Here is a 25,680-nt window from a genome sequence, read left to right on the forward strand (position 1 = left end):
TCCCCCCCCCCCCCCCCGTTTCTCAGGGACTCCACTTACAAGTACATCAAGCCACTTGAAGTTGTCCTCGAGCTTGCTGATTAGCACTCATTGTAGTCCTGTGGTGAGCTAATGGAAATGCACTGGGGGGCTTTGAGAGAGGAAGTTTGGTTAGCGGGGTATATCCGGGTCCTTGATCATTCCTGAGTTTTCAGATGGTCATCTTTATGATTAGGTTATCTACGTATATTGAGTGGCACCGTGGAAATTGGGCTTCTACCCTCCGATAGAGACTGGGCAATAAATAGAGTACTATCTCCTTTGTGATTGCATTTCAAAGAGATGGTTCCCACGTCCTAGAGAAAGACATCCTGGATTATGAAGCTGGCAAAAAAAAAAAAAAAAAAAAAAAAAAAAAAAAAAAGAAAGAAAAGAAATGAAAAAGAAAACAAAGAAAAAGGAAAAGAAAAGGCTGGGAGAAGATTTATACCTCAAAGAGGTAGAGAAAGAATTTACAATTACAGGCTGTTGTTTTCAAAAGAAACACTAAGAAAGTGAAAGTAAAGAGTATGTAGTCACAAATAAAGGTGTCTAAAGTTTAATCAAGCTGAGGGGAACCTTAAAGTCCTCTTGGTCATTTTTAATTCTATCATCTTTATTATTTCTGGACAAGTTGTTTCAATTGATTGACTTCCCTCCTCATTATGGGTCATGTGTACCTATTTGTAAGACATGTAATTTTTGATTGGACTCCTGTCATGAAGAATTTTACCTCATTGGGTGGGTGCTAAATATTTTCACATTTTAAAAAATATATTTTTGAGCTTTGTTCTGTGGCCTAGTTCCATTACTTGGAGACATGTTGATCTTTTTTGTCTTGAAGTTTCTAAGCCTGTTTAAATGAGACCAGAGTAGCATTTAGTCTATGGTTATTTTTTCTACTGAATCCAGAGGCAAAGCCAATCTGAATACTTTACCATGAGTTGTAAGGTTTTATTCTGGCAGTTGGGAACAGGGATTATTATTACTGGACTTATTTCAGTCATAGAGACAGTTTCTTTTAATCCTTTTGGGGGTAAGTTCCTCAAAATGATGCTCTGGTCACCACTCCAGTGAGGACTCTTTAGGCCTCTAGGGTTCTCCCTCTGCTCAGTACCCTTCTGGAACTCTTGCCCACACTATGCCTCAGCCCCTTCACTGGGAGATCCGCCTCAACTCATGGAGACCCCGTTGCTTTCCCTTCCTTATCTATGAGTTGAAAATTCCCCCAGGCAGTAAATGGGCAATTTTAGGGCTTTATTTATTTGTTTTCCATTTCTCAGGAATTGCCTGATAATCTGTGTTTTTACAACAATTTCTCTATTTTTCTTGCTCTTTTAGTGGTTTCGGGTTGGCAAATTTCGCTTCTGCTACCCCATCTTGATCAACAGTCATGGTTGTTTTGACCATATATTAGAAGTATGATTTTCTATCCTGTTTCGCCTAGGATATGACTTTTGAAAAAAGCAGTTAATTTTTATGTAGAATATGTTTTACATATGTTTTGTGAATGTTTTGGTTAGTCATAATATCTTGTTTTAAAAATAATTATCTTATATTTTTATTGAATATATTTTCTTCTTTTCTGGATTAAAAAACAAAAGTTATTACCTTCTTTTAAATCACATTTTTTTACATAATTTCTAAGCTGTTAATCATTCTTCCTTTTGCTAATTTATCAGTCTCTAGATTCTCACTTTCATATCATATTCACACTGGAAAGTTACTTTGAACAAAATCTAGCTTATCTTTTTTTTTTTTTTTTTTTTTTTAAATTTCCTTCCAACGTTCATTCATTTCTGGGACACAGAGAGACAGAGCATGAACGGGGGAGGGGCAGAGAGAGAGGGAGACACAGAATCGGAAACAGGCCCCAGGCTCTGAGCCATCAGCCCAGAGCCCGACGCGGGGCTCGAACTCACGGACCGCGAGATCGTGACCTGGCTGAAGTCGGACGCCCAACCGACTGCGCCACCCAGGCGCCCCAAAATCTAGCTTATCTTACTCCTTTTATGAAAAGCAAAGTAAATTGGGGCCTAAAAGTCTGATTGTCCGAGGTCAGAAACGAGCTTTTGTAGGACAAGATCTAGAAAACAGCTTTCCTGTTGTCCTCCTAGCATCCTTTTGACCACTCTGCTGTTATTCTTTTATAAAAATGCTAGAAATTTTATTTGGAGCCTGTGACTAATAAATACAATTTTTATTGTTGTGATTTAGTATCTGAAGTTGTTAGAAATGGATAAATCAAAAGTTAAGGGGGAATAAAGGCAGTATCTCTACAATAAACATGGAATAAAGGAAAGTGATTGATTCCCCCGTTCATCAATCGTTGTACAAAATAACTTCTTTCTACTGATAAAAGAAGTCTGTATAAACCTCTCTCGACAGATATCCACAGAAAGAACTGCACACCACTATATTCCCTTATTAGATGTTTTACATAAAATATATACTAGTTAACTTCTTAATGAAATACAAATCAAATTTCTCATATGAACCTTATCCACAAGTCATGATTAATCCTCTGTTGACCAGTGTGATATTCTTTTATAACCTTGTGGATAAATCTGTTAAGAATCATAAATTATTCTTTGGGACTCTAATTGGCTTTCCTCTGGCCTTTGAGTGACTCTGTGGACAGAGATCAGCTATGAGCTAAAAGGCATAAACTTGGATTATTGAAACAAGTACCGAGCCTGTATTTTAATGTAATTGGTAGAGCCAGGGTGTTACAGAATTGTGGTATTCAAAATGACCTTTTGAATAATTTTCAATGGATGCAATAGAAATGTGTTATTTTTCATACTCTTGATTTATAGTCTTTTTATGTGATTTTACGCTTGGATGAGCTGCCACTCATATTCATTCACACCCCCACAACCACATATTGAAGAAAAAAGTCACCTCCTATAACATGTATATTGCATGGCTTCTATATCAAAGTCTAATAATATCTTTACTAAAGACAGGTTCTGGACCTGAATTACTAACAGCGAAAAGACTATGGATTAATAGAATCTATACTTTAAGATAAGCTGGAGTTGGGCAACTTTCCAAGTATGTTCATGCACAGGTATAAGAGAGAGATTTTACAAGCAGGGGAACTTTTTACTATAGAAAATCTCAACTATCTACAAAAACAAAAATAATACTATCACAACTCCCAATTTTTCCATCAGCTATATTTAGTAATGATTGTCTCTTGACTAATCATTTTTACTCATATCAAATCCATCCATATTATCACTTTGTATTATTCTATCTGGATGTATCCTGTATGTATCTCAAAACATAAGGACTCTTGTTAAACATAGCAATACGATTTTGAAATGTAAAAAATTAACAATTTTCTGATATCAAATATTTGGTGTTCAAATTTCTAGCTTACCAGTAAACGTCAACACTATTTTCATAGTTTACTTACCTGAATCAATATCAAATAAAGCTTAGCCATTTTAATTGAATGTCTTTTTTTTTTAAGGTTTACTTTTATTTATTTTGAGAGAGAGATGGAGAGCAAACAGGGGAGGGGCAGAGAGAGAGGGAGACAGAATCCCAAGTAGGCTCCACGCTGTCAGCACAGAGCCTGATGCGGGGCTCGAACTCACGAACCATGAGATCATGACCTGAGCTGAAACCAAGTGTCGGATGCTTAACTGACTGAGCCACTCAGGTGACCCCTAATTGAATGTCTTTTTAAGTGCATTTTAATATATAGGTTTTTTTTCTTTATTCAACTTTTTTCCTTTTTTTCTTCTTATAATTTGTTTATTAAAAAAAAAAAAACAGGTAATTTGTCCCATAGGGTTCTATTCTGGATTTTATAGATTGAATTTATACATTGTATGGTTAAATATGTTATTCTGTCTACTGTATTTTCTATTAAATTTTAATTGGATCAAGAGGTATGATTTGATTCTGTTTCAAGACTGTCTCCCAGATAACGTGTTCTTCCATTAGGAAGCACCTGGTATTTGTTTCTGGTGCTGATAGACTGATGCTCATTGCATTAATTAGGAATTCCAAAATTGTGATATTCTAATTATATTATTTCTGCTTCAGTTATTATTTGGAATATGTAAATAGAAGAGCTTCCTCTCATACAATATTTTGTTCATTTAGGGGCAAGTGGGTGGCTCAGTCAGTTGAGCATCTGACTTGGGCTCAGGTCATGATCTCAAGGTTTGTAGGTTCAAGTCCCACATAGGGCTCTGTGCTGACAGTGCAGATCCTGCTTGGGATTCTCTCTCTCCCTCTCTCTGCTCATCCCCCACTTGTAGTCTCTCTCGAAATAAATAAATAAACTTTAAAAGAAAACACAGTATTTTGTTCATTTAGACCGAGTTGGGTTACAAGATGGATTCCTTTTCCTTTCTTTACCAATCTACAAAATAATGAATTGGATCACTAGTATTCCCCAGTGTTAATCAAATTAGTTTTTTTGTTTTTTTGTTTTTAGTCAAGGAGCACCTGGTGCCTCAGTCAGTTAAGTGTCCGACTTCAGCTCAGGTCATGATCTCGCGGTTTGTGAGTTTGAGCCCTGCTTCCGGCTTTGTGCTCACAGCTCGGAGCCTGGAGCCTGCTTCAAAATCTGTGTCTCCCTCTCTCTCTGCCCTTCCCCCACTCACACTCTCCCTTCCTCTCAAAAATAAACAAACATTAAAATTTTTTTAATTAGTTTTTTTGTATTGTTATAAATTTATGAATTTAAACTTCTTAGATTTTTTTTATTGTCTACTGTACTAATTATCCTTAATGATATTCAAAAGGTACCCTAGTTAGAGAGCAAAATGTTTTTTTATATTGGCAATTGAGAACATTTGATGCAATCCTAGTAATATTTCAAGTTTACTTATTCTAATGTATGACAAGATATAGACTCAGGGGTATGATCCTTCTTCAAAGACACCCGGGTTCTTATAATGGGAAATACTTTAAGACCACCGTCTGTGCATAGATAAGGACACTGGTGCAGTGATGGTCACTATTTCAGGCCATTTTAGTGGGAAAAAAATGGAAAATGTAACACTATGTTAAATCCTTGTCACTCTGCTCTGTCACAGTTTCTGATATCCTTTTTAATATTTATCTTGGATTTTGGGTTTTTTGCATCTTATTTCTTTTTACCTTATCTCTTAAGACATTATCTGCTACATTTATCTGTTCTTATGTTCCTTACAGCTTATTCTGAAATAAATTTCTTATTTATTTCATATTATATATAATAATATATATAATAAATATATAGTTATGTATAATATATAACATATATTATATATAAATGTTATATATAATAAACATAATATATAATATATGTAATAAATAATTTCATATTATACATAATTTTTGTTTAGGTCGCAGTGAAAAATTTGATTATTGTTTTCTTTTTCTCTAGTGGGCATGTATTTTTAGAATGTTCTCAGCATACTTACACTGTCTGTAAGAGCATTATTTAGTTCTTCATTCTTTTGTCCTTATAATAACATCACACATGATTCAACTATGATCCTTTTCTGTTACTCATTCTTACATAGATTTAGGTTTTCTGTACTTAAAATAGAAGAAGCATAGACCAAGAAATGTTTCTGCCCTCATCTAGAGCTCACTACTCAGTGTTTGTAAAGTGCCCTAAATTATGACTTAGTCTTATCCTTTCCATAGTCCCCTGACTCTGTTCCCTAACTGATTTATCGGGATCATTCTCCCTTTATTGCCATGGTTCCTTTTAGTATGGATTCTATTCTCAGCATTTTATACTTTATTGTAGATGTGTTTTTAAAGGAAGTTTTGTCTCTTTTTGTTTTTGCTTTTATTTTTTATAGTATACAGAATATAGATTGTTGTACTTCTTTGGACTTTTCTATGGGCCTTTTGCACTCACACACCAATTAGAATGTGTAAACCGCTCCCCTAGTTTCATCTACTTTTTTCACATTGACCTTGCAGGCATACTTGCAGGGAACGTCCGTTGTCAATTTTGGGTTCTCGTGTTCTCAGGGCATGCTGCTTCCATTTAGTTTTCTCAAACAGGTGCTGATATTCTGCAGTTCTTGAAGCTGAGTAGATCGTCTTAGGGTTTACAGGGAAAACTTGTCCTCTAATTTTGCAGTGGGCTTCCATAGGTTTTTGACTTTGTTCTTGACATTGCTCTGCATGTTTCATGGAGAGATATGCAGACACTGAAAGAGTCACCACCACACTCTGCCATTTTCCCACAATTCCCCATGGAAATAGTTATATGGATTTCACCTCCAAATTTCCAGGTTTCATATGTGGTCTTCAAAAAACCATCTGCCTAAAGACGTACTTTTCAAGCAAGTTCTCTTTTCCCACATTGCCCCCCACCCATTTCTCAAATGGAAATCATGCTTACTTCCCAACCCAAGTGTTGTTTTAGAACATTTTGTCAGAGTGGGAAAAAATCAAGAGTACTAGTGATATTTTGAAAAATTGGTGTTGAGAAACCCAACTAATCAATGGTTCACAAAATCTTTGGCATTTCAGATGGCTTATATTTTTTCTTCTTCATAAAAATACTGGAATAAGACCTAATAGATTGGTCAGTTTGTAGATAATAAATGATATAAGAACAAATGTGACCTTGTCATTTATTTAGAAAGTATATATTAACTAGAATTTAAGTAAAAACTTGAAACAAAAAAAGAAAGACATTAAAAAACCAACACAAACAGTGCGTCTGCTATAATGAAACATCTTCTGCTTCTATTAATGTGTGATCAACTTTCTCGGTGCCTACATTTTAAAGAAAATAAAGAAAACTGATGATAACTCTTATTTCATTCTATCAATAAGTAATTTCATCCATGGATACACAAACTAATTGAAAAAATGTATCTATCCATCTCATTAAGAGATGCATTTCCAGTAAATGATTAGTTTATATTTAATAATTACTTATCACAATATGTGCTATCTTGTCTTGTTTTTAAGTAACCATGTACCATAGCAATTCTAGAGACAGTTCAATCCAAAGAAACATTGTAATGTTTGGAGCCTTACAGTCATAATATATACATACATATTTTATATACATATTTTTATTTCATATTATTGAGCAAAACTTTTTCAAATATAAACATATATTAAAGAAATAAGAATTCAAGAAATAAAATTAATACAATTTTTTGAATAGATGATAGTGAATATCACATTTCTGTGGCTTTTCGATATTAGCATTAAGTAAAATGTGAAACAACCATTTTATTTAAAATTCAGCAAAAATTTCATTTATTGAATCTAGATAAATATACTGTTTAGTCCACCATTTATAAAAGTAAAAGATACATCAGTATGAGAGCAAAACAGTTTAAACACCACTAAGATTAATGTTTTTATTTTGACATGAAGGACACAATAAAATTTGCTTTAAACATAAACATTTTTTGTGTCTTTACTACCATTCTTTAAGGTTGAGGGAGGGAATCAGGTAAAGTTGAGTTTGAATAGTTTTGGCTACAATTTTTGCAGCTATGATATAAGGCTTGGAATTTTGGAGGCTTCTCCATGCACTTAGAGTTAATTAAAATTAGTTGGAATCTTAATTGTTGTTAGCTATCCCTGGGTCCACTGCATTTAGGTGACCTCCCATTTGGGCATATTTCCTTTTTACTTTCCTTACCTTTCATAAGAATATGGTATGGCTGCCAGAACCTGCCTAACTGCTAAACACTTGGTCTTCCACTCTGTACTATTTGATATTCAATACTTAGGAGCCCAATTACAAATGTATACATCAACATGAAAGCAATGGGAAAAGCCATTGAAGTGTGTTGACCAAGGTCAGTTTGGTTAAAAAATAATGACTCAAAAGGCACCTAGGTAGCCTAGTCAGTTAACTGTCCCACTCTTGATATTGGCTCAGGTCATGATCTCACAATGGCGAGATCAAGCCCCATGTCGGGCTCTGTGCTGAAAGCATGAAGCCTGCTTTGGATTCTTTCTCTCCCTTTCTCTTTGCCCCTCCCATACTCTCTCTCTCTCTCTCAAAATCAATAAGTAAACATTTTTTAAAAAATAATTCAAACTTCAGTGTGAAGAAGAGATTTGGGGGCATGGCTGATGAGAAAACTATTATGAATCTGTCATGGTAATCCAGAAAGAAATTATCAGGTGTCCTAAGTTTAGTGGGGGATGTGGAGAGTTCATAGATATATGCAAGTGAAAGAAATTGTGATGCTCTCTTCAAACTTAGTGATTAAGTGAATGTTGGAAATGCTAGAGGATGCTAGGGGGTTAGAGAGGAGAAGTTACAGATTGCTGACCTTATCTGTGGGGTGGCCATCCACCAAAGAAGGCATATCATGAAGAAGAGAAACTTGAGAGGAAAGGACAATGGATTCAATACTGAATATATTGAGCTTGAGGTAGAAATATTTGGTGAGATTTTGGATTTATTAGTGCAGGAAACAAATGTGAATAATCATAGCGAGATGGTGGTTGCAACCATGGGAGGAAATGGGATCCCCAAGGTTGATGTATTGAATGAAGCAAAAGAGAGTTTGGAGGACTAGCACTAGGTAAGGCAGACAGAGGAAGGGAAACTGCCTCTAAGTCAGAATGTCTGGGAAGGATGAGAGCAGGGAAAAACCTTTCCTGGGGCGCCTGGGTGCCTCAGTCGGTTAAGCGTCAACTTCGGCTCAGGTCGTGATCTCGCGGTCCGTGGGTTCGAGCGCTATGTCGGGCTCTGTGCTGACAGCTCAGAGCCTGGAGCCTGCTTCAGATTCTGTGTCTCCTTCTCTCTCTGCCCCTCCCCGCTTGCACTCTGTCTTTCTTTCTCTCAAAAATAAATAAACATTAAAATAAGAAAAAAAAACCTTTCTTCCCATGAACCAGAGGAAAAGAGTACTTGAACAAAGACATTGTTAACAGTATCAAATTCTGCCAAAGATTCACGTTAAGGACGGGCTGAATATTGTATATTGGAAAGTGTTGAGAATGGGGGCAGCAAAAGCCAATGGAGGAAATGAGTCAGAGGGGAGCATGTGGAAACCAAACCCTGAGGGCAAGCAGCTCTTGCATGACAGTTGAAGGTAAGAGGAAACAAAGAGCTGGAATGGACAGTTCAAAACCAGAAAAGAGATGGGGCAGGAAGGGAGGTGTGGGGCGGTTTTCTACACTTGGTCTCTCATATTTCCCTTTCAAACGTAAATGGAAACTATTAAGCTATTAAATATTGATGCAGGAGAAACTAAGAGATCTTGAAAATCCAGGAGAGGTACAGTTCTTAGAATGAGTTTTCCAAGTACTCCAAAGATACTAAATCCTGACTACAAATGAAATGATTAGTTTTTAACTCTAGGAAGGAAGGGTATTTAAGTTCTTTGACAAGAGGAAAGAAAAGATTTGTACAGATGCATGCAAATTTGTAGATTATGTTACAAGAGGTTGAAGATCTTTCCTATGCATAGCTTTTCTATTTCTCCATGAATGAAGCTGCAAGATCGTTTGTTGAGAGTTAGGGGAGAAATAGTGGATTTGCTATTTGAGGAGATTGAATTATGTTGTATTATTAATAATATGGACATAAATATTGAATGCAATATCCCACAAAGGCCAGATCTTTGGAATAAGCAATAACTACCGAATTGTTTTAGATTATTCTGAAGGGTAAAATTGTGAGGCAGAATCAAAATAACAGGGTGTGTTAGATTATATTTTTGTGCCCTTTTGAAATGAGATTTTCTTTTCCCAATTGATCTGAATAACTAAGAAAATATTTTTATTTATATGTTGCACAATATTCTTGTTTTCCAGAATTATCTTCAAAAAGACATTCCACTCCATGCTAATTTGAATGTACTAGAATAAATATTTACATATAATGTTGCTGATTTTCCAGAAGCAAATTATGGCAGATATTTCTGAAGCCAGAGAGATGACAAGTTGCCTGGTTTAACCTTTCACAAATACTGCAGTATGAAAGGAGGAATTTTAAAGAGGAATTTTGGAATTATCTTATGGTGCAATTTCAGAAAAGGAGTCTTAACAAGAGACTATACTTAAATAAATATTAAATAAAAGGATCTGAACTTAGAAAATGCTTTCTAATGCTGACTCATTCACTTTTTCAGGTACCTTCTATTTCTATCACTTTCAATTTAAGTAATGTGATAGATCACTTGTGGGTGACATTCATAATTCTTCCAAATAATAATCTTTAACATCTATACATCCACAGCTTTCAACTTTTCAGCTCCTAATTAGATTTTACTTATGCCTCCATTAATCCGAACCTGAAGGTGAGTAAGTGGCAAAATTAAGGTGATTTTGAGTTCAGAGTATAATTTTAAAAGGATCATAATAACTCAAGTTTTCATAAGGAGGAGTATAGTTTTATTAATCTGGCCATCAGGCTTTTTTTCTTGTTATATTGTCTTAATTGCCTTCACTGTACAATATTTTGTTTACTGTATTCATCTTTCTTTAATTTAATTTAATTTAATTTAATTTAATTTAATTTATTTAGTTTTTGCTGTTTCGAGCCTGGAGTGTGTAGGAACAGTGAGAAGTCAGAGTGACCAACAGAATACAGGCTAGGAGTAGGAGATGAGGTTTGGAGGTTACAGGACCAGGCAGATGGTAAGGACTTTGACTTACACTCTGAATGGATTTGGGAAGCCACAGGAAAATTTTGAGCGACAGAGTTATGTGACCTGCATTACTTTTAAAATGCTTTATTTGATTGCTGTTTTGGAAGGGGAAATATAGAGCTACTTGAAGAAGCAAAGATCATGGCAGCTATTAAAATAACTGATGTGAGAGACCATGGTGGTGTTGATCAGGGCAGTAGTGGTGCAGGTCGAGAAGTGGTTGGATTTATTATATATTTTGAAGGCAAAATTGAATTATTTTTATTTTACTTTTTACTTTGGATATGACATGTCGGAGAAAGAAAAGAGTTAGAAATAAATCCAATATTTTTGGCCTGATCAAAGGGAAAGATGGAGTTGATCCTTACTGAGATAGCAAAGTCTGGAAGAGACACCTGTTTTAGGGAAATTCTTAATTTGTCTTTACAATGTGTTAATTTTGGATACCTACGGAAGTGACAAGTAGGAAGTTGGACACATGGGTCCAAAGTTCAGAGGAGACCTACAGGATAGAACAATTTGGAGATTGTCAGAATTCTGACTAGTATGCAGGGCTATGGGTGCACATCAGCTCTCCAAAGGTGTAAATGCGTCAAGACCACAGGTCCAAGAACTGAGCCTTGAGACACTAACTTGTCTCATAAAGTCTTCTAAAGGATAGGATTACTAGACACATTTAAAAAGCTTTCTTTTATTGTTCTTTTTTCTTTGAAATTTTGAAATTGCTCTGTTCTTCATTTATGAGTGCAGTATAATATTCATTTTCCCCAAAGATAGTGATTATATTTTTAATAACATTTACTTTCATATCTTAAATTATACCATTTATCTTTTTTTTCTGTCAGACATTTTGTTTTATAATCTTAGATTTTTTTTTTCATGTTCTTGGTTTCTTCGTATGTCCAGAGATCCTTGATTTTCCATTGTCAATGAAAAATGAAAATGGAATTATTTTAGGTAATTAGTGTGGACTTCCTATACTGTTGTGTATGAAAATTTATTTTCCTGCCTCCTCTCTCCTTTGAGTGGCAAAGTTGATTGGAAGTTCGGTTGACAACGAGAAGGCTTATTGATTGATGTAATTCGCTGAGAATTAATGGTCAAGATTTCAGAAGTTACACTAAGGGCATTCAGTGACCAGAATGAGTTGGATTTTACTTTGGTGAACTTGAACCCAGAAACTGTTGCTTTGATTCAACCCTCGCAATTCATTATTTTCTTTAGCAAAGTGACTTATTTTATTTTTATTTTGGCCAGAGATTAATACCACATTGTTTATTTACACGAATGTGAGGTGAAACGTGCCTAGACAGACTTGTGCTGAACTCCGTGGCATTGTGTCCTGTTCCACATTTGCCTTCCGTGGTGTTTCCTCCACATTATTAACTCTGAACATGGAGCTTCTCTGTACTCGGCAAATCAGCCCCCTAACTCCACTGTAGTTCGTTTTTAGTATGTGTCTATAAACTTTTTGCCTTTCAGTAAACTATTCCAGTGGCTTCCAGCTTTATAATTATAGATGTAGTGCCGGTTTATGATTAAGCACTCTGGTAATGAATTTAGCGAGAACATTCTTAACTTTTGCTTCTTCCATTACTAGCTTTGTGAATTTGGGAAAGTTGCTTAAGCCTAGCAAAAGTATGGTTTATTTTTCTTTAAGGATAATAATAATACCTAACACATAGGATTACTCTAGCATTAACTAAGGAAATATATATCAAGTTCAGTTCCTAGAGACTAATACATACTTAATGTTATGAGTAATGTTATTTTTAATTTTAAATAGGTAGTATAATGTTTGCTTTTATTTTCTAATTTATAGTGGGATTGCACACAAATTATATAATATAAATTCTGAAAACATTTACTACATATTTTAGGGGAAAATGTAAATTAATAAAACAATGTTATATGTGTATTACACATTTTATAGATTTACCAAATTTTGTGTTTCTGTTGAAAACTATAAGAACAGCTATGGAGAAAATTTACTATGTATTTACAGGATTTTTCTCACCTTCCTGTGTTTCACTTTATAGACTATTTTTTAGAGCACTTTTAGGTTCACAGCGTAATTGAATGGAATGTACGTACGTTTGCCATAGGCTCCCTGTGTCCACTTAAGCATACCGTCCCCCCCATTATCAGTGTCCTCCACCAGGGTGGTACATTTGTTACAAATGATGAACCTATATTGACACATTACTATCACCCAAGTCCATAGTTTACCTTAGGATGTATTCTCCGTGTTGTACATTCTCTGGGTTTAGACAAATGCATAATGATATGTGTCTACCAGGGTCATACTAAATAGTTTCATTGCCCTAAAAATCTCTGTGCTCCACCTGTTCATCCCTTCCTACCCACAACCCCGAAAACCACTCATTTTACACTGTCTCCATACTTTTTCCTTTTTTAGAATGTCACATAATTAGAATTATACAGTAAGTAACCTTTTCAGATTGGCTTCTTTCACTCCGTAATATGCATTTAAGCTTCCGCCATGCCTTCTCATGGCTTGAATGCTCATTTCATTTTAGTGCTGAATAATCTTACATTATCTGGATATGCCACTCTTTACCCTGTTTTTCTGTAGGAGTTCCATATTGCATTTTATTGGCATCGTTTATAAATATGTCTTTCCTAATTCAAGCGTTATATAGATGTATTTTTTCCATCGCCCAAATTTGTCTCTGTTGTAATCTATGTACTCTTTAGACTTCATAGAAAATAGACATTAAGTAGAGTCACAAAGGGTACTGTGTTACAAATATCCAAGACTGTTAAATCAGTGTTAATTGGATTCATTTAGAATCTAGTTGGTCAATTATCAGGAGTATGTGAGGTAACCAAGTTTTGCCCAATTTTCAAATGATTAGTTTAGATTGCTAAAGCTTTGCTGATTTGTTTTTGAACAACTTAGAATTTTTCAAGTACAAGTAAGGAAATAAATGATTAATTATCACAGCAACGGTAAAACCTGCCAGAATCCACATAGAAAACAAACAAACAAAAACTAAACTAAAAGTAAAATGAAGGACTAATGTGGATTATCCTGGAGCCAGCCTTTGGAGCCTCATGTGATTATAATTCTAACTTCTGGTTTTGTTTTTGTTTTTGTTTTTTTTCAGTTTAACATTATTCCTGGTCAACATGAAAATGAAATGAAAGAAATATCGGGAGATATAAAAGAAGAATCAGAATCTCAAACCGGCAAGGATAGAGTGATCTACGAGTTAAGAGCTGAGGTAAGGTATTGGATAAGGATTATAATACCAAAATATACCTGATTTTATTAGGTGATATACTATTTTAAGAAGTATAATTGGGGCATCTTTGGTTACTTTATGAAGAATAATGCTGCCAAAAATAAAAAAGAATATAATCAGTTTGTATGTGGTTTAAAAATGCTGCAGGAGGGCGCCTGGGTGGCTCAGTCGGTTAAGCGGCCGACTTCGGCTCGGGTCATGATCTCGCGGTCTGTGAGTTCGAGCCCCGCGTCGGGCTCTGTGCTGACAGCTCAGAGCCTGGAGCCTGTTTCAGATTCTTTGTCTCCCTCTCTCTGACCCTCCCCCGTTCATGCTTTGTCTCTCTCTGTCTCAAAAATAAATAAACGCTAAAAAAAAAAAAATGCTGCGGGATGATACTGGCTCATCGCTAGATTGGAATTACCTGACTTTTATAATAAAAGACAGAATATTTGGTTAAAAAACATTTCTAGGCCATACGATTCTAACTGTGAGTAAATACTTATTAAAAGTTCAGTCGGCTGCTGGGTCTAATGGGTTAAGTTATCATCAGGACCAGCGACACACAAAATGTGTTGCATGTAGTGGAATTAACGTAGCCTTTGGCAGCTAGCAACGTGCGACACAGGCAGGTGACCTCGCTTTCGGTAGTTCCTTCATTTCTTCGGTGTGTCAAGGAAAATGGTGGAAACGTTTATTTTCAACCCTTCTACCGCGACCAACACCAGAAGACTTTTCACAGATTGTAAACTCTGTTTTTTCTATGTCATGTTAACAAAGGAGGAATTGTTTAGGGGACTGAATATTTTCACTGCATAGAAAACCGCGCTAGTGCACTAAAAGTGAGGAATCATAAATTACTTATTTTGATTCATAATTCTGGAAGAATGTCTTGGATGCCAAAGTGTAGGAACAATTCAGGAAAAGTAGGCTGGGAAGAAGATTTGTGTTTGATGGCTTCTTCTTTACAAAACTCACACCCCAGTATATTTTCCATCAGATGAACAGATAGCAGAAAATGAATAAATCATAGATTTTGGAGCTGGAAGCGGCTCCATCACTGATCACTTTATTCTGGAAAACTCCTTCTGCCTCTCCAGGTCTCAGTTTACAGAGTAAAATAATGGAAATAAGAAGAACGAAGGTTATCATACAGGATTTTTGAAAAGATCACACACTGCAAAGGAAAACTTGTTGGAGGCAGTGTGCCTTAACTTGGGGAGTTACCACTAAGCCGTTCAGGAGAAATAGCTCTTCCTGCTTGCATCAGTGCTGTCCCTTCCCACCTCTGCCCCGAGTCAGAAAGGGGTGTTGGGAAAGGCAAAGACAAATGGAGAGATCCATGATGAGAAAGGCTGATGTGTTGAGAACATTTCTTCCTACCAGCTAGGTCCAAGGGGAAACATGGTGGTTTGCATGATGGCTGTTTTCTAAGAGGAATCAAACCATCAGGAGAAACACTCCTTTCTTGGCTTTGAGATCTGAGAAGCATCTTAGATTAAGCTTTTGTACAACATGTACAAAAGCTTACTTAGCAGTTAGAGACAAAAACAGAAAAAGACACGTCTGGCTGTTTATTGTAAGTCTCCTCAAAGGTTGAGGGCATGATCTTATATCATCATTTTCAGATGCACTGGCAGCCATTGCAGTATAGGATCTCTGACACACAGCTTTTTTAGTTTGACTTAGCGAAAAGTTCTGAGACTCATTTATTAGCCATGTGACCTATTGTGACCATGTGACCTGTCAGCTATTTCGTATCTATACAACCCAAATGTGATACAGACTTTTTACCCAGCTGAAGGTAATCCTCCACAAGACATTCAAGTACTATGATAAATGATGTTATGATTTAAAACTTCGTGGTAAAGCGCCGCAAGCTGAAAGCAAAGACATGAATTGGCTATGTCTTTTACTCTGTGCACTTGAGTGGTATATACAATTCAATTAAATACAGAAAGAAAGCTTTGTTCAGAAAAAAAAACATACAGGGGTGCCTGGTGGCTCAGCTGGTTAAGTGCCCCACTCTTGGTTTTGGGTCAGGTCATGACCTCACAGTTCATGGAATGGAACCCTGCTTCTGGCTCACGTTGATGGTACGGAGCCAGCTTGGGATTCTCTCTGTCCCTCTCTCTCTGCCCCTCCCCTGCTTGCACACGCTCTCTCTTTTTCTCTCTTTCTCAAAAATAAATTTTAAAAACTTAAAAAAAAAGAAAGAAAATATTGAGACAGATTCTTAATAGAAACGATCAGCTTCCGTGTGTGTATGTTTATGTGTGGATGTGGATGTGTGCGTTACGTGAGTATATATGTGTTCATTTAAGCCTTAAATTAGGATAGAAGCTACTTTCTTTCCTTAGAAGACAGATAACCACACTTTGTTGGCATCATTTTACGTTTTACACTGGCTATGTTTAGGTCTCTAAAATCATATCATAATGTGTAATATGTTTTTTTTTTCAATTTTTTGTTTAACATTTATTCATTTTTTTTTTCAACGTTTATTTATTTTGGGGACAGAGAGAGACAGAGCATGAACGGGGGAGGGGCAGAGAGAGAGGGAGACACAGAATCGGAAACAGGCTCCAGGCTCTGAGCCCTCAGCCCAGAGCCTGACGCGGGGCTCGAACTCACGGACCGCGAGATCGTGACCTGGCTGAAGTCGGACGCTTAACCGACTGCGCCACCCAGGCGCCCCAACATTTATTCATTTTTGAGAGTGAGAGACACAGAGCATGAGCGGGGGAGGGAAGGGGGAGGGCATAAAGGCCATTGTGTGACTCTCTCACAATCTAATTAAAGTATAACTTATTTTTAAAAATCTGGGTGTTTTAGCTATATAATCAATACTGTAGTATGTATGTGCACATATATCTTTGGACATTTAAAAATGGCTTAGGGTAGGGGTGCCTGGGTGGCTCAGTCGGTTGAATGTCCGACTTCGGCTCAGGTCATGATCTGGCAGTTTGTGCATTCGAGCCCCGCGTTGGGCTCTGTTCTGACAGCTTGGAGACTGCAGCCTACTTGGGGTTCTGTGTCTCCCTCTTTCTCCCTGTTCCTCCCCCACTTGCCCTCTGTCTCTCTCTCAAAAATAAATAAACATTAAAAAATTAAAAATAAAATAAAAATGGCTTAGGGTGAATTCCTAGAAATGGTATGGCTTAGTCAAGAGAATGTTTATTTTTTAAATATTTTATACACATTGCCAAGTTGTCCTTTAGAAAAAATTATATCAATTCACATTCTCACTCACCTGCAGAGTATAAGTGTGCTCATTTCATTATTCTATAGCCAACAGTATATATTGTTATTTTTAATTTTTCATAACTGATAGGCAAAAAATATAATTTTAATTTTGTATTTTTCTTATCTAAACATAAACTAATGGTTGTTTGCTCATTTTTGCTGATACAGTATTTATTTTAATAGCTACCATTTACTGATAACTTCAAAAATGTCATATGTATTGCGCTGGACCATTGAATTATAAGATCCCATTTAATATTTAGTATTTTAACCCTCTTTTGATCTATATGTTCTTTTTTAATTTCAGTTTTATTAAGTTTTTAAAATTTTAATTCCAGTATAGTTAACATACTTTTTTAAATGAAATTTTTTTGTTTTATGATCTCTGTATATCCTTGTCTACTTAAAGGAAACAGGCTTAGGTTTGTTTGGTTTAGGTTACAAAATCACCCCAAACATTGTTGAAATAATTTTTTACCTATGTTGTCATTTAGTTCCAGTTTTTCAGAGGTGCACACTCAGATTCAGGCTGTCAGCAAGTTAGGCCACTTACCAAGGCCACGTAGCTAATGACTTTTAATCTAGAAACCAAACGCTAGCAGTTGATATTCGACATTGCAGACCTGGTCTGTCACCTGTGAGTTTACTGGAGAAACCTAACAGATTTTGAAACAATATTGTTCAAATTGGGGGAAAATATAGTATTTTCATATCAAACATCACAATTTTTTAATATTGATGACCCCCATTTATGATGGACAACTTTTAACACTGTTACTAACAGACTCACCAATCTGATAATAGTATTGCTTTCACTTGACCAGGGTGTTCTAGTTATTTTTTGAAATGCCCAGTTTTTTCAGAAGTAAGCTTCTCATTGTAGAAATTTGGTCAAAGAAGCTCAAAATGGAGTGTTGACAAAAAGGCCCCAGAGTATTTACATAATTGGCTCTTCTGGCCAATGTGTAAGGAGGTGAATTCTCTGAGCACAAAGTGACTGGTTAAATGAATCGTTCTCAATAAATGTATATGCATAACAAATACGTTTAATTTTTTCTCCATATTTAAGATCAAGGCCCCTCAAACTGGAAATGAAAAAAAAATGTTTTAACTTTACTTATTTATTATTTTGAGAGAGAGAGAGAGAGAGAGAGAGAGAGAGAGAGAGAGAGAGAGAGAGACAGGAGTGCATGTGCATGGAGGAAAGGGGCAGAGGGAGAGGAACAGAGAATCCCAAGCAGGCTCCACACACACAGGGCTCGATCTCATGAACGTTGACATCATGACCTGAAACAAAATCAAGAATCTGATGCTAAACCGACTGAGCTACCCAGGTGCCCCAATTAAAATTTTGCTTACAATGGAAATTAACTAGCATTTTGAGTCAAGAAGTCACTATTTCTTTCTACAATCCGGTTGCTGCTTGAAAGCAAACTCATAATCAGGAAACACTCCTTTTACAATTATTTTTAGGCCAACATTTTTTGGGATGCACGTTCATCCAAGGGAAAATAGCTGTTTTATATTATATTATTCTAAAAAATATATATCACCAACATTTCAGTTTCAAATTTGTAGGAATTTTGATATGTTATTTTCTTATTTCTTATTTGTGAATTGTTCTTTTCTCTCCAACCACACATTTACATCCCATTTCTCTTTCACTTTGGAAAGATGAAATAGACATACTTTCCCCTATTTATCCCAATAAATGCAACTAAAAACTCTAACCATGATACTTAAAGTAAGCACAAGAAGATTCACAAAGTTGAAGGGAAGAGGCATGCCACCTAGGTAACTAGAACTTACAAAATGATATGGCAGGGGGTTTCCTGAATTTTCTTTTTGCTGCATGTATCCCAGAATTGGAACTTAAGAAGGCAGCAACCTAGAAACACCAACAGTACAGATAACAAAACTGAAAACGAAACAGAAACATGCAACCAAAATATTCTCACTCGAGCCAAACGACTAGGGAATGTCAGTTTATCAAGACAGAATGTTTTAGATAACCATTTGAATCCAGCCAAATAAATATCACAGAAAAAAAAAAAAGGGTGCCCCATCTCAGCCCCTGTTAGCAAAGTTGAGTGGGGAGCTTGGACCACCACCCTTGCTAGGCCACAAAAGAGGTACCCGTCCCTCCCTTCTGAAGTAGGGGCAGAGAAGGCTGAACAGGAGCCAGGACTTGTATCTCTGTTAGACAGTGGTGAGGCCCACAGCCCCCAGGGGTGCCGGTGGGAAACATGTCGGGAGCCTGTACTCTCACACCCACCCTCCCCCAGTTAGGGAAGTCTGGTGGGTGGCTGGAACTCTCATTGTCACCCAGCTTTTTTTTAATTTTTTTTTTTTCAACGTTTATTTATTTTTGGGACAGAGAGAGACAGAGCATGAACGGGGGAGGGGCAGAGAGAGAGGGAGACACAGAATCAGAAACAGGCTCCAGGCTCTGAGCCATCAGCCCAGAGCCCGACGCGGGGCTCGAACTCACGGACCGTGAGATCGTGACCTGGCTGAAGTCGGACGCTTAACCGACTGCGCCACCCAGGCGCCCCAACCCAGCTTTAACCAAGAGCACCCCCGACTAGGTGTCAAAGGAGGTTTAGTGAGGAAACGGAACTTCTCCATTCACCTGGAAGTAATAAGGCAGAGCTGTACCCTTCCCCTCCAGAATGGTGTAACAGGAACCCGGATAAAACAGAATGTTTACGTAAGATTTAGAGTCTCTTCACACAGTACCCAAAATATCCAGGATACAATTGAAAACTATTCATCACGTTAAGACCAAAAATATCTCAAAGTGAACAAAAGAAGATAATCAGTAGATGCCAACACCAAAATGGTGGAGCTTTTTTAATTACTGGTGAGGATTTTAAAATGACTCACATAAAGGTGCTTAAAGAACAAATTGTGAACGTGCTTGGAACAAATGAGAAAAACAATGGCAATTCTCAGGAAAGAAAATGTCTCAGAGATACAGAAAATACAAAGAAGAAACAGATAGAAAAGTTAGAATGAAAAACAATAACTATTTTTTTAAAAAATATGAATGGAAGGGACAGAGGAAGGAATCAATGACCTTGAAGACAGAACATTAGAAATTATTCAATCCAGAAAAAAAAAAATAGAGCCTTTGCTAACGAGGGTTGAGATGGGTTGAGGTGGTAACAAAAGATCGCATTCTTCCACCTTTGGAAGCCAGTATAAGAGAAGAAGTAAGTGTGGGGCTGAAGAGAACTCAAATAAATAATGGGCGAAAATTTTCCAGATCTTAGGATAACAGTCAAATCTACAGTTTAAAGCATAGTAATCCCCAAACAGCATAAACTCAAGAATACCCACATCAAGAAACATCAGTCGAATTTATGGAAGGTTAGGAAAAAGTAATCTTCACGGCACCTAGAAGGAAATTACACCTGACCTACAGGGGGAAAAAAAAAGATAACCTGGGTGACAGTAAATATCTCATCAGAAACCACAAAAGCCAGAAGGAAGTGGCATACGATTGACCAAGTTCTACACCTGTCAACTCAAAATGCTGTACTCAGTGTAAGTATCCTTCAGGAGGTCCTCAGTGAAGGAAGACTAAGAATTTGTCTTCAGCAAGTAAGCACATGAAAGATGTTCAACACATTAGCCATCAGGGAAGCGCGAGCGAAAACCACGATGAGGTATAATCACACACCTTTTACAATGGCTGAAAGAAGAAATAGTGACGAAGGCAACGCTGGTGGAGTTGGAGAGCTCCTGGGCCAGACTTTGTTGCTAGAGGCAACGAAAATGATACAGACACATCGGAAAACAGTTTGGTAGATTCCCACACAGCACCTACTATGTCACCAAACAGTTGCGCTCCTGAGCACTTCTGTCAGAGAAATGAAAACATATACTCACTCACAACTTGTATGTGAATCTTTAAAGTAATTTTATTTGTCAATGCCAAAGCTTGGAAACATTGTCTGTAATGTTCTGTGCGTAAAAAAAAAAAAAAAAAATGAAACAAGCCATACACCCATACCTTGGAATACTCCTCGGGAATAAAATGGAATTAACTCTTGACTATGCAGCAATCTGGATGAATCTCTGAAGAAGTATGTTAAGGAAAAAAATGCCGATCCTGTCAACAACGTAGTCTGTGATTTCATTGTTATAACATTACTGAAATGACAGAATTTTAGAAATGAAGAGATTTGTGATTGTCAGAGATTAGGGGACAATGAGAAGGAGGGAGTGTGTGTACAAAATGGCAACATAACGCATTCTTGTGATGGAAATGGCCTATTTGGTCAAAATATAGACTATATAATTGTCGCTATCTGATTAGGATACTGTACTATGCAGTTGCAAAATGACACCATTGGAGAAAACTGGGGCAAGGGCACAAGGAATTTATCTTAATTATTTCTTACAGCCGCCTAAGGATCTACAATTATCTCAAAAATTCAATAAGCAAATTCTGATCTCTTTCAGTATGGATGACAAGTTCCACCTTTTCCACATACTCGTCTGAAAATATGCATTCCTAATTTTATTTCCATTTTTGGTATCCAAGAGACCTTGGTCATAGTTGTTATCCTGGTAATACCTTGCTGTCTGACCTTCTAGCAATTACATAGGGTTTCTGAGTCTGTCTGATTATCTGCAAAATAGTGTTTAACAACTTTTCTAAAGGATTAATTCAACTGTATATGTAAAGTACTAAAATTGTACATTACATGTTAGGCACTCGATAAATACTTGTTTTCTCCCTTGCCATTTACATTTCATTTAGTAACTTCCAAGTTGTGTATGTTCTTCCTCTTCTCAACTGTAAACTCATTTGAATTTAAGGATAACTGTACTGACCAGTTTCCAGCTCAAGTAGGTTTCCCCAGATTTTTTTGTGGTGAGGTAGGTGAAAATATAAAGAACATAAAAATGCTTTTATTCTGTGTTTAAAAAATATTTTCAGGGTGTTTTCTTAAATTATAGTTCTATCTTTGATTCTGTGTATATTGTATGGTACATACTGCGATGAGTCTAGTAATCGACTGACTGCTGTCTATATGGAAATGAACCTGCCCTAGAGAACTGCCTTCAGTGAGGGATGTAGAATTCATCCAAAATTATAGTTAAGTGCATGTTTTCAGCTGTATGGGAACCATGTAGCAGATCTGCCTGATGCTGGGGGAGTTGACCTAGTTATAAATTTTTAAATGAAGAGATGCCTGGGATTTTAGTTACTGCCAGCGTTAAATAGTATTACCTTTGACTGGCAGGGAGTTGTATAATTAGAAGTCCAGTGCCATCATAACTTAATTTTCCGAGATTGTCACAATAGATGCTAATCTAATTTGATTTAAATCTGTTGTACCTCATGCCTCTTACTGACTTACATGTTGTAGCAAAGTGAGTTAGATTACTGAGAATACTCTACATGTATCAGAAATAATCATATAATTTTGAAACAGGATACTGATGGTTGAAAGCAAGTCAATTTAGAAGTCTGTTAGTGATATGGATTTGAGTATTCTGGCACATGCTAGGTTTATATTGACAAAAGTCAGGAAGCAGAATTTCTAAAGAGAAATTTGATACGAGTAAGCCATTAGAGAAAAATAATATTCTGGGAAAACTGAAAATTAAACTGTCACACATGGGTATGCATTCTGGTTATTTAGACAAACACAAATCTAAATAGTCCAATTATCCAAGACCAAAACTGTCACTTGTCTTGCATTTACAGAAGACTGACGAATATAAAATTGGGTAACAGATGAAAGCCTGTGATGATTATCCAAAAAGTATTAGGTGGCTTGAATAACAACTTTTCTTCAAAAAAGGTTTAGAATTGTGCACAGTGGGTGAAAGTATTTAAAACTCCTTTGCATAGATACCCCATGAGCAGTGTTTTTTCCTGGTGGCCAGTTGTTCAGAAAGCTTTCCAGCTATATCAGATTGATGATTTATTTACAACCTGACATTGTTTTCTCAACCGTAAGTTTATCCAAAAGATACAAAATGCTGGTTCGAAGGGGCACATGCACCCCAATATTATAGCAGCACTATCAATAATAGCCAAAGTATGGAAAGAGCCCCAATGTCCATCACCTGATGAATGGATAAAGAAGATGTGATACACACACACACACACACACACACACACACACACACACACACACAATGGAATACTACTTAGTGATGAAAAAGAATGAAATCTTGCCATTGCAACAACATGGATGGACCTAGAAGGTATTATGCTAAGTATGAAGTAAGTCAGAGAGAGAAAAATACCATATGATTTCACTCATATGTGGAATTTGAGAGGCACAACAGAGAAACATAGGGGAAGGAAAGGGAAAATAACAGAGAGGGAGGGGTGCCTGGGTGGCTGAGTGGGTTAAGTGACCAACTTTGGCTCAGGTCATGATCTCATGGTTTGTGAGTTCGAGCCCCACATCGGGCTCTGTGCTGACAGCTCAGAGCTGGAGCCTACCTCAGATTCTGTGTCTCCCTATTTCTCTGCTCCTCCCCTGTTCACGCTCTCTCTCTCTCTCTCTCTCAAATAAATAAACATTAAAAAGAAAAATTTTAAAAACGGACGACCATATCAAGAAACTAGTGGCTAGTCACCCGAGTCCTAAAGATATGCCCAATTTTCCTATTATACTCTACCATCAGGGGTTAACTGAAGAAATTCAGTATCCTCTGCACTTCTTATTGAATTCATTTATTTTTTAATAGGGTAGGATATTTCTCTCAATTATTAGAAAGTCTCCTATATTTTAAATATTTAAGCAATAGAAAATACTGTTAATTAGATAACCTTTATAAATATAAAAATTTAAAACTTTATTCACAATATGTTGTTATCCCGGTAAGCATGAGTGGCTATTGTAATAATTATTTTTTATCAAGGTTTTAATTTTAATTCCAGTGTAGTTAACATACAGTGTTGTATTAGTTTCCGGTGTACAATATAGTGATTCAGTAATCCTATACATTACCCAGTGTTCATTATGGCAAGTGTACTCTTCAATCCCCATCTCCCATTTCTCCCACCCCCATTTCCCATCTCCCCTCTGGTAACCATCTGTTCTCTACAGCTAAGAGTGCATTTTTTGGTTTGTCTCTCTTTTTTTTTTTTCCTTCATTTGTTTTTTTCTTAAATTCAACACGGATAAAATCATATGGTATTGTCTTTCTCTGAATGACTTTTTTATTTGCTTGGCATGTTACTCTCTAGCTCCATCCATGTTGCAAATGACAAGGTTTCATTCTTTTTTATGGCTCAATAATATTCCATTATAGATAGATGGATAGATAGATAGATACCACTATTTCTTTATACATTTGTATATCAATGGACCCTTGGGTTGCTTCCAAAATTTGACTATTATAAATAGTGCTTCAATAAACATAGGAACGCATATATCTTTTTGAATGAGTGTTTTCTATTCTTTGGGTAAATACCCAATAGTGCAATTACTGGATAATAGGCTATTGTTAATTTTGGGGGGAACCTCCATGCCATTTTCCACAGTGACTGCACCAGTGACTGCATTTCTACCAACAGTGCACAAGAGTGCCTGTTTCTCCACATCTTCACCAACACCTGTTTTTTCTTGTGTTGTTGATTTTAGCCATTCTGACGGGTGTGAGGTGTCATTGTAGTTTTGATTTGCATTTCCATGATGATGAGTGATGTTGAGTATCTTTTCATGTGTCTGTTGGCCATCTGGATATCTTCTTTGGAGAAACGTCTGTTAATGTCTTCTGTCCATTTTTAAATTAGGTACATTTTGGGAGTGTTGAGTTGTATAAATTCTTTATATATCTTGGATACTAGCCCTTTATTGAATATGTTATTTGCAAATATCTTCTCCCATTAAGTAGATTGTCTTTAGTTTTTTTTTTTTTTTTGATTGATTCCTTTACAGTGTGGTAGCTTTTTATCTTGATGTAGTCCCCAGAGTTAATTTTTGCATTTGTTTCTCTTGCTTCAGGAGACATATCTAAAAAGAATTTGCTATAAACAGTGTCAGAAAGATTACTGGATATGCCCTCTTCTAGGATTTTTTATTGTTCCAGGTGTCACATTTAGGTCTTTAGTATATTTTGAGTTTATTTTTATGTATGTTTTAAAAAAGTAGTCCAGTTTCATGCTTTTTCATGTGGCTGTCCAGTTTTCCCTATACCATTTGTTGAAGAGACTTGTCTTTTCTCCAAGAGTAATTGATCATATAATCATGGTTTTGTTTATGGGCTTTCTATACTGTTCTAATATTCTATGTATCTATTTTTGTGCTGGTACCATACAGTTCTGGTTATTACAGCTTTGTAATATAACTTGAAATCTAGAATTCTGAGACCTCCAGCTTTGTTTTTCTCTTTCAAAATTGTTTTGGTTAATTCAGATCTTTTGTGGTTCCATACAGATTTTAGGATTATTTGTTCTAGCTCTGTGAGGAATGCTGTTGGCATTTTGATAGGGATTGCATTAAATCTGTAGATTGCTTTGGGTAGTATAGACGATTTAGCAATATTTGTTCTTCCAACCCATGAATATGGAATATCTT

General features: G+C 36.3%; 1 protein-coding gene across 4 annotated transcripts in view; it reads left to right on the top strand.

Moving 5' to 3' along the window:
- The window catches only part of CCDC102B (coiled-coil domain containing 102B), a 202,801-nt gene that overhangs the window by 140,195 nt on the left and 36,926 nt on the right, over positions 1–25,680 (top strand). For all 4 annotated transcript variants that reach the window (XM_045458885.1, XM_045458881.1, XM_045458882.1 and 1 more), the window contains one exon: positions 13,760–13,876. In XM_045458885.1, coding sequence (XP_045314841.1) covers positions 13,760–13,876 — 117 coding nt within the window. The remainder of the gene's footprint in view (positions 1–13,759; positions 13,877–25,680) is intronic.

This window comes from Leopardus geoffroyi, chromosome D3 (assembly GCF_018350155.1).
Source record: "Leopardus geoffroyi isolate Oge1 chromosome D3, O.geoffroyi_Oge1_pat1.0, whole genome shotgun sequence".
Lineage (NCBI taxonomy): Eukaryota > Metazoa > Chordata > Mammalia > Carnivora > Felidae > Leopardus > Leopardus geoffroyi.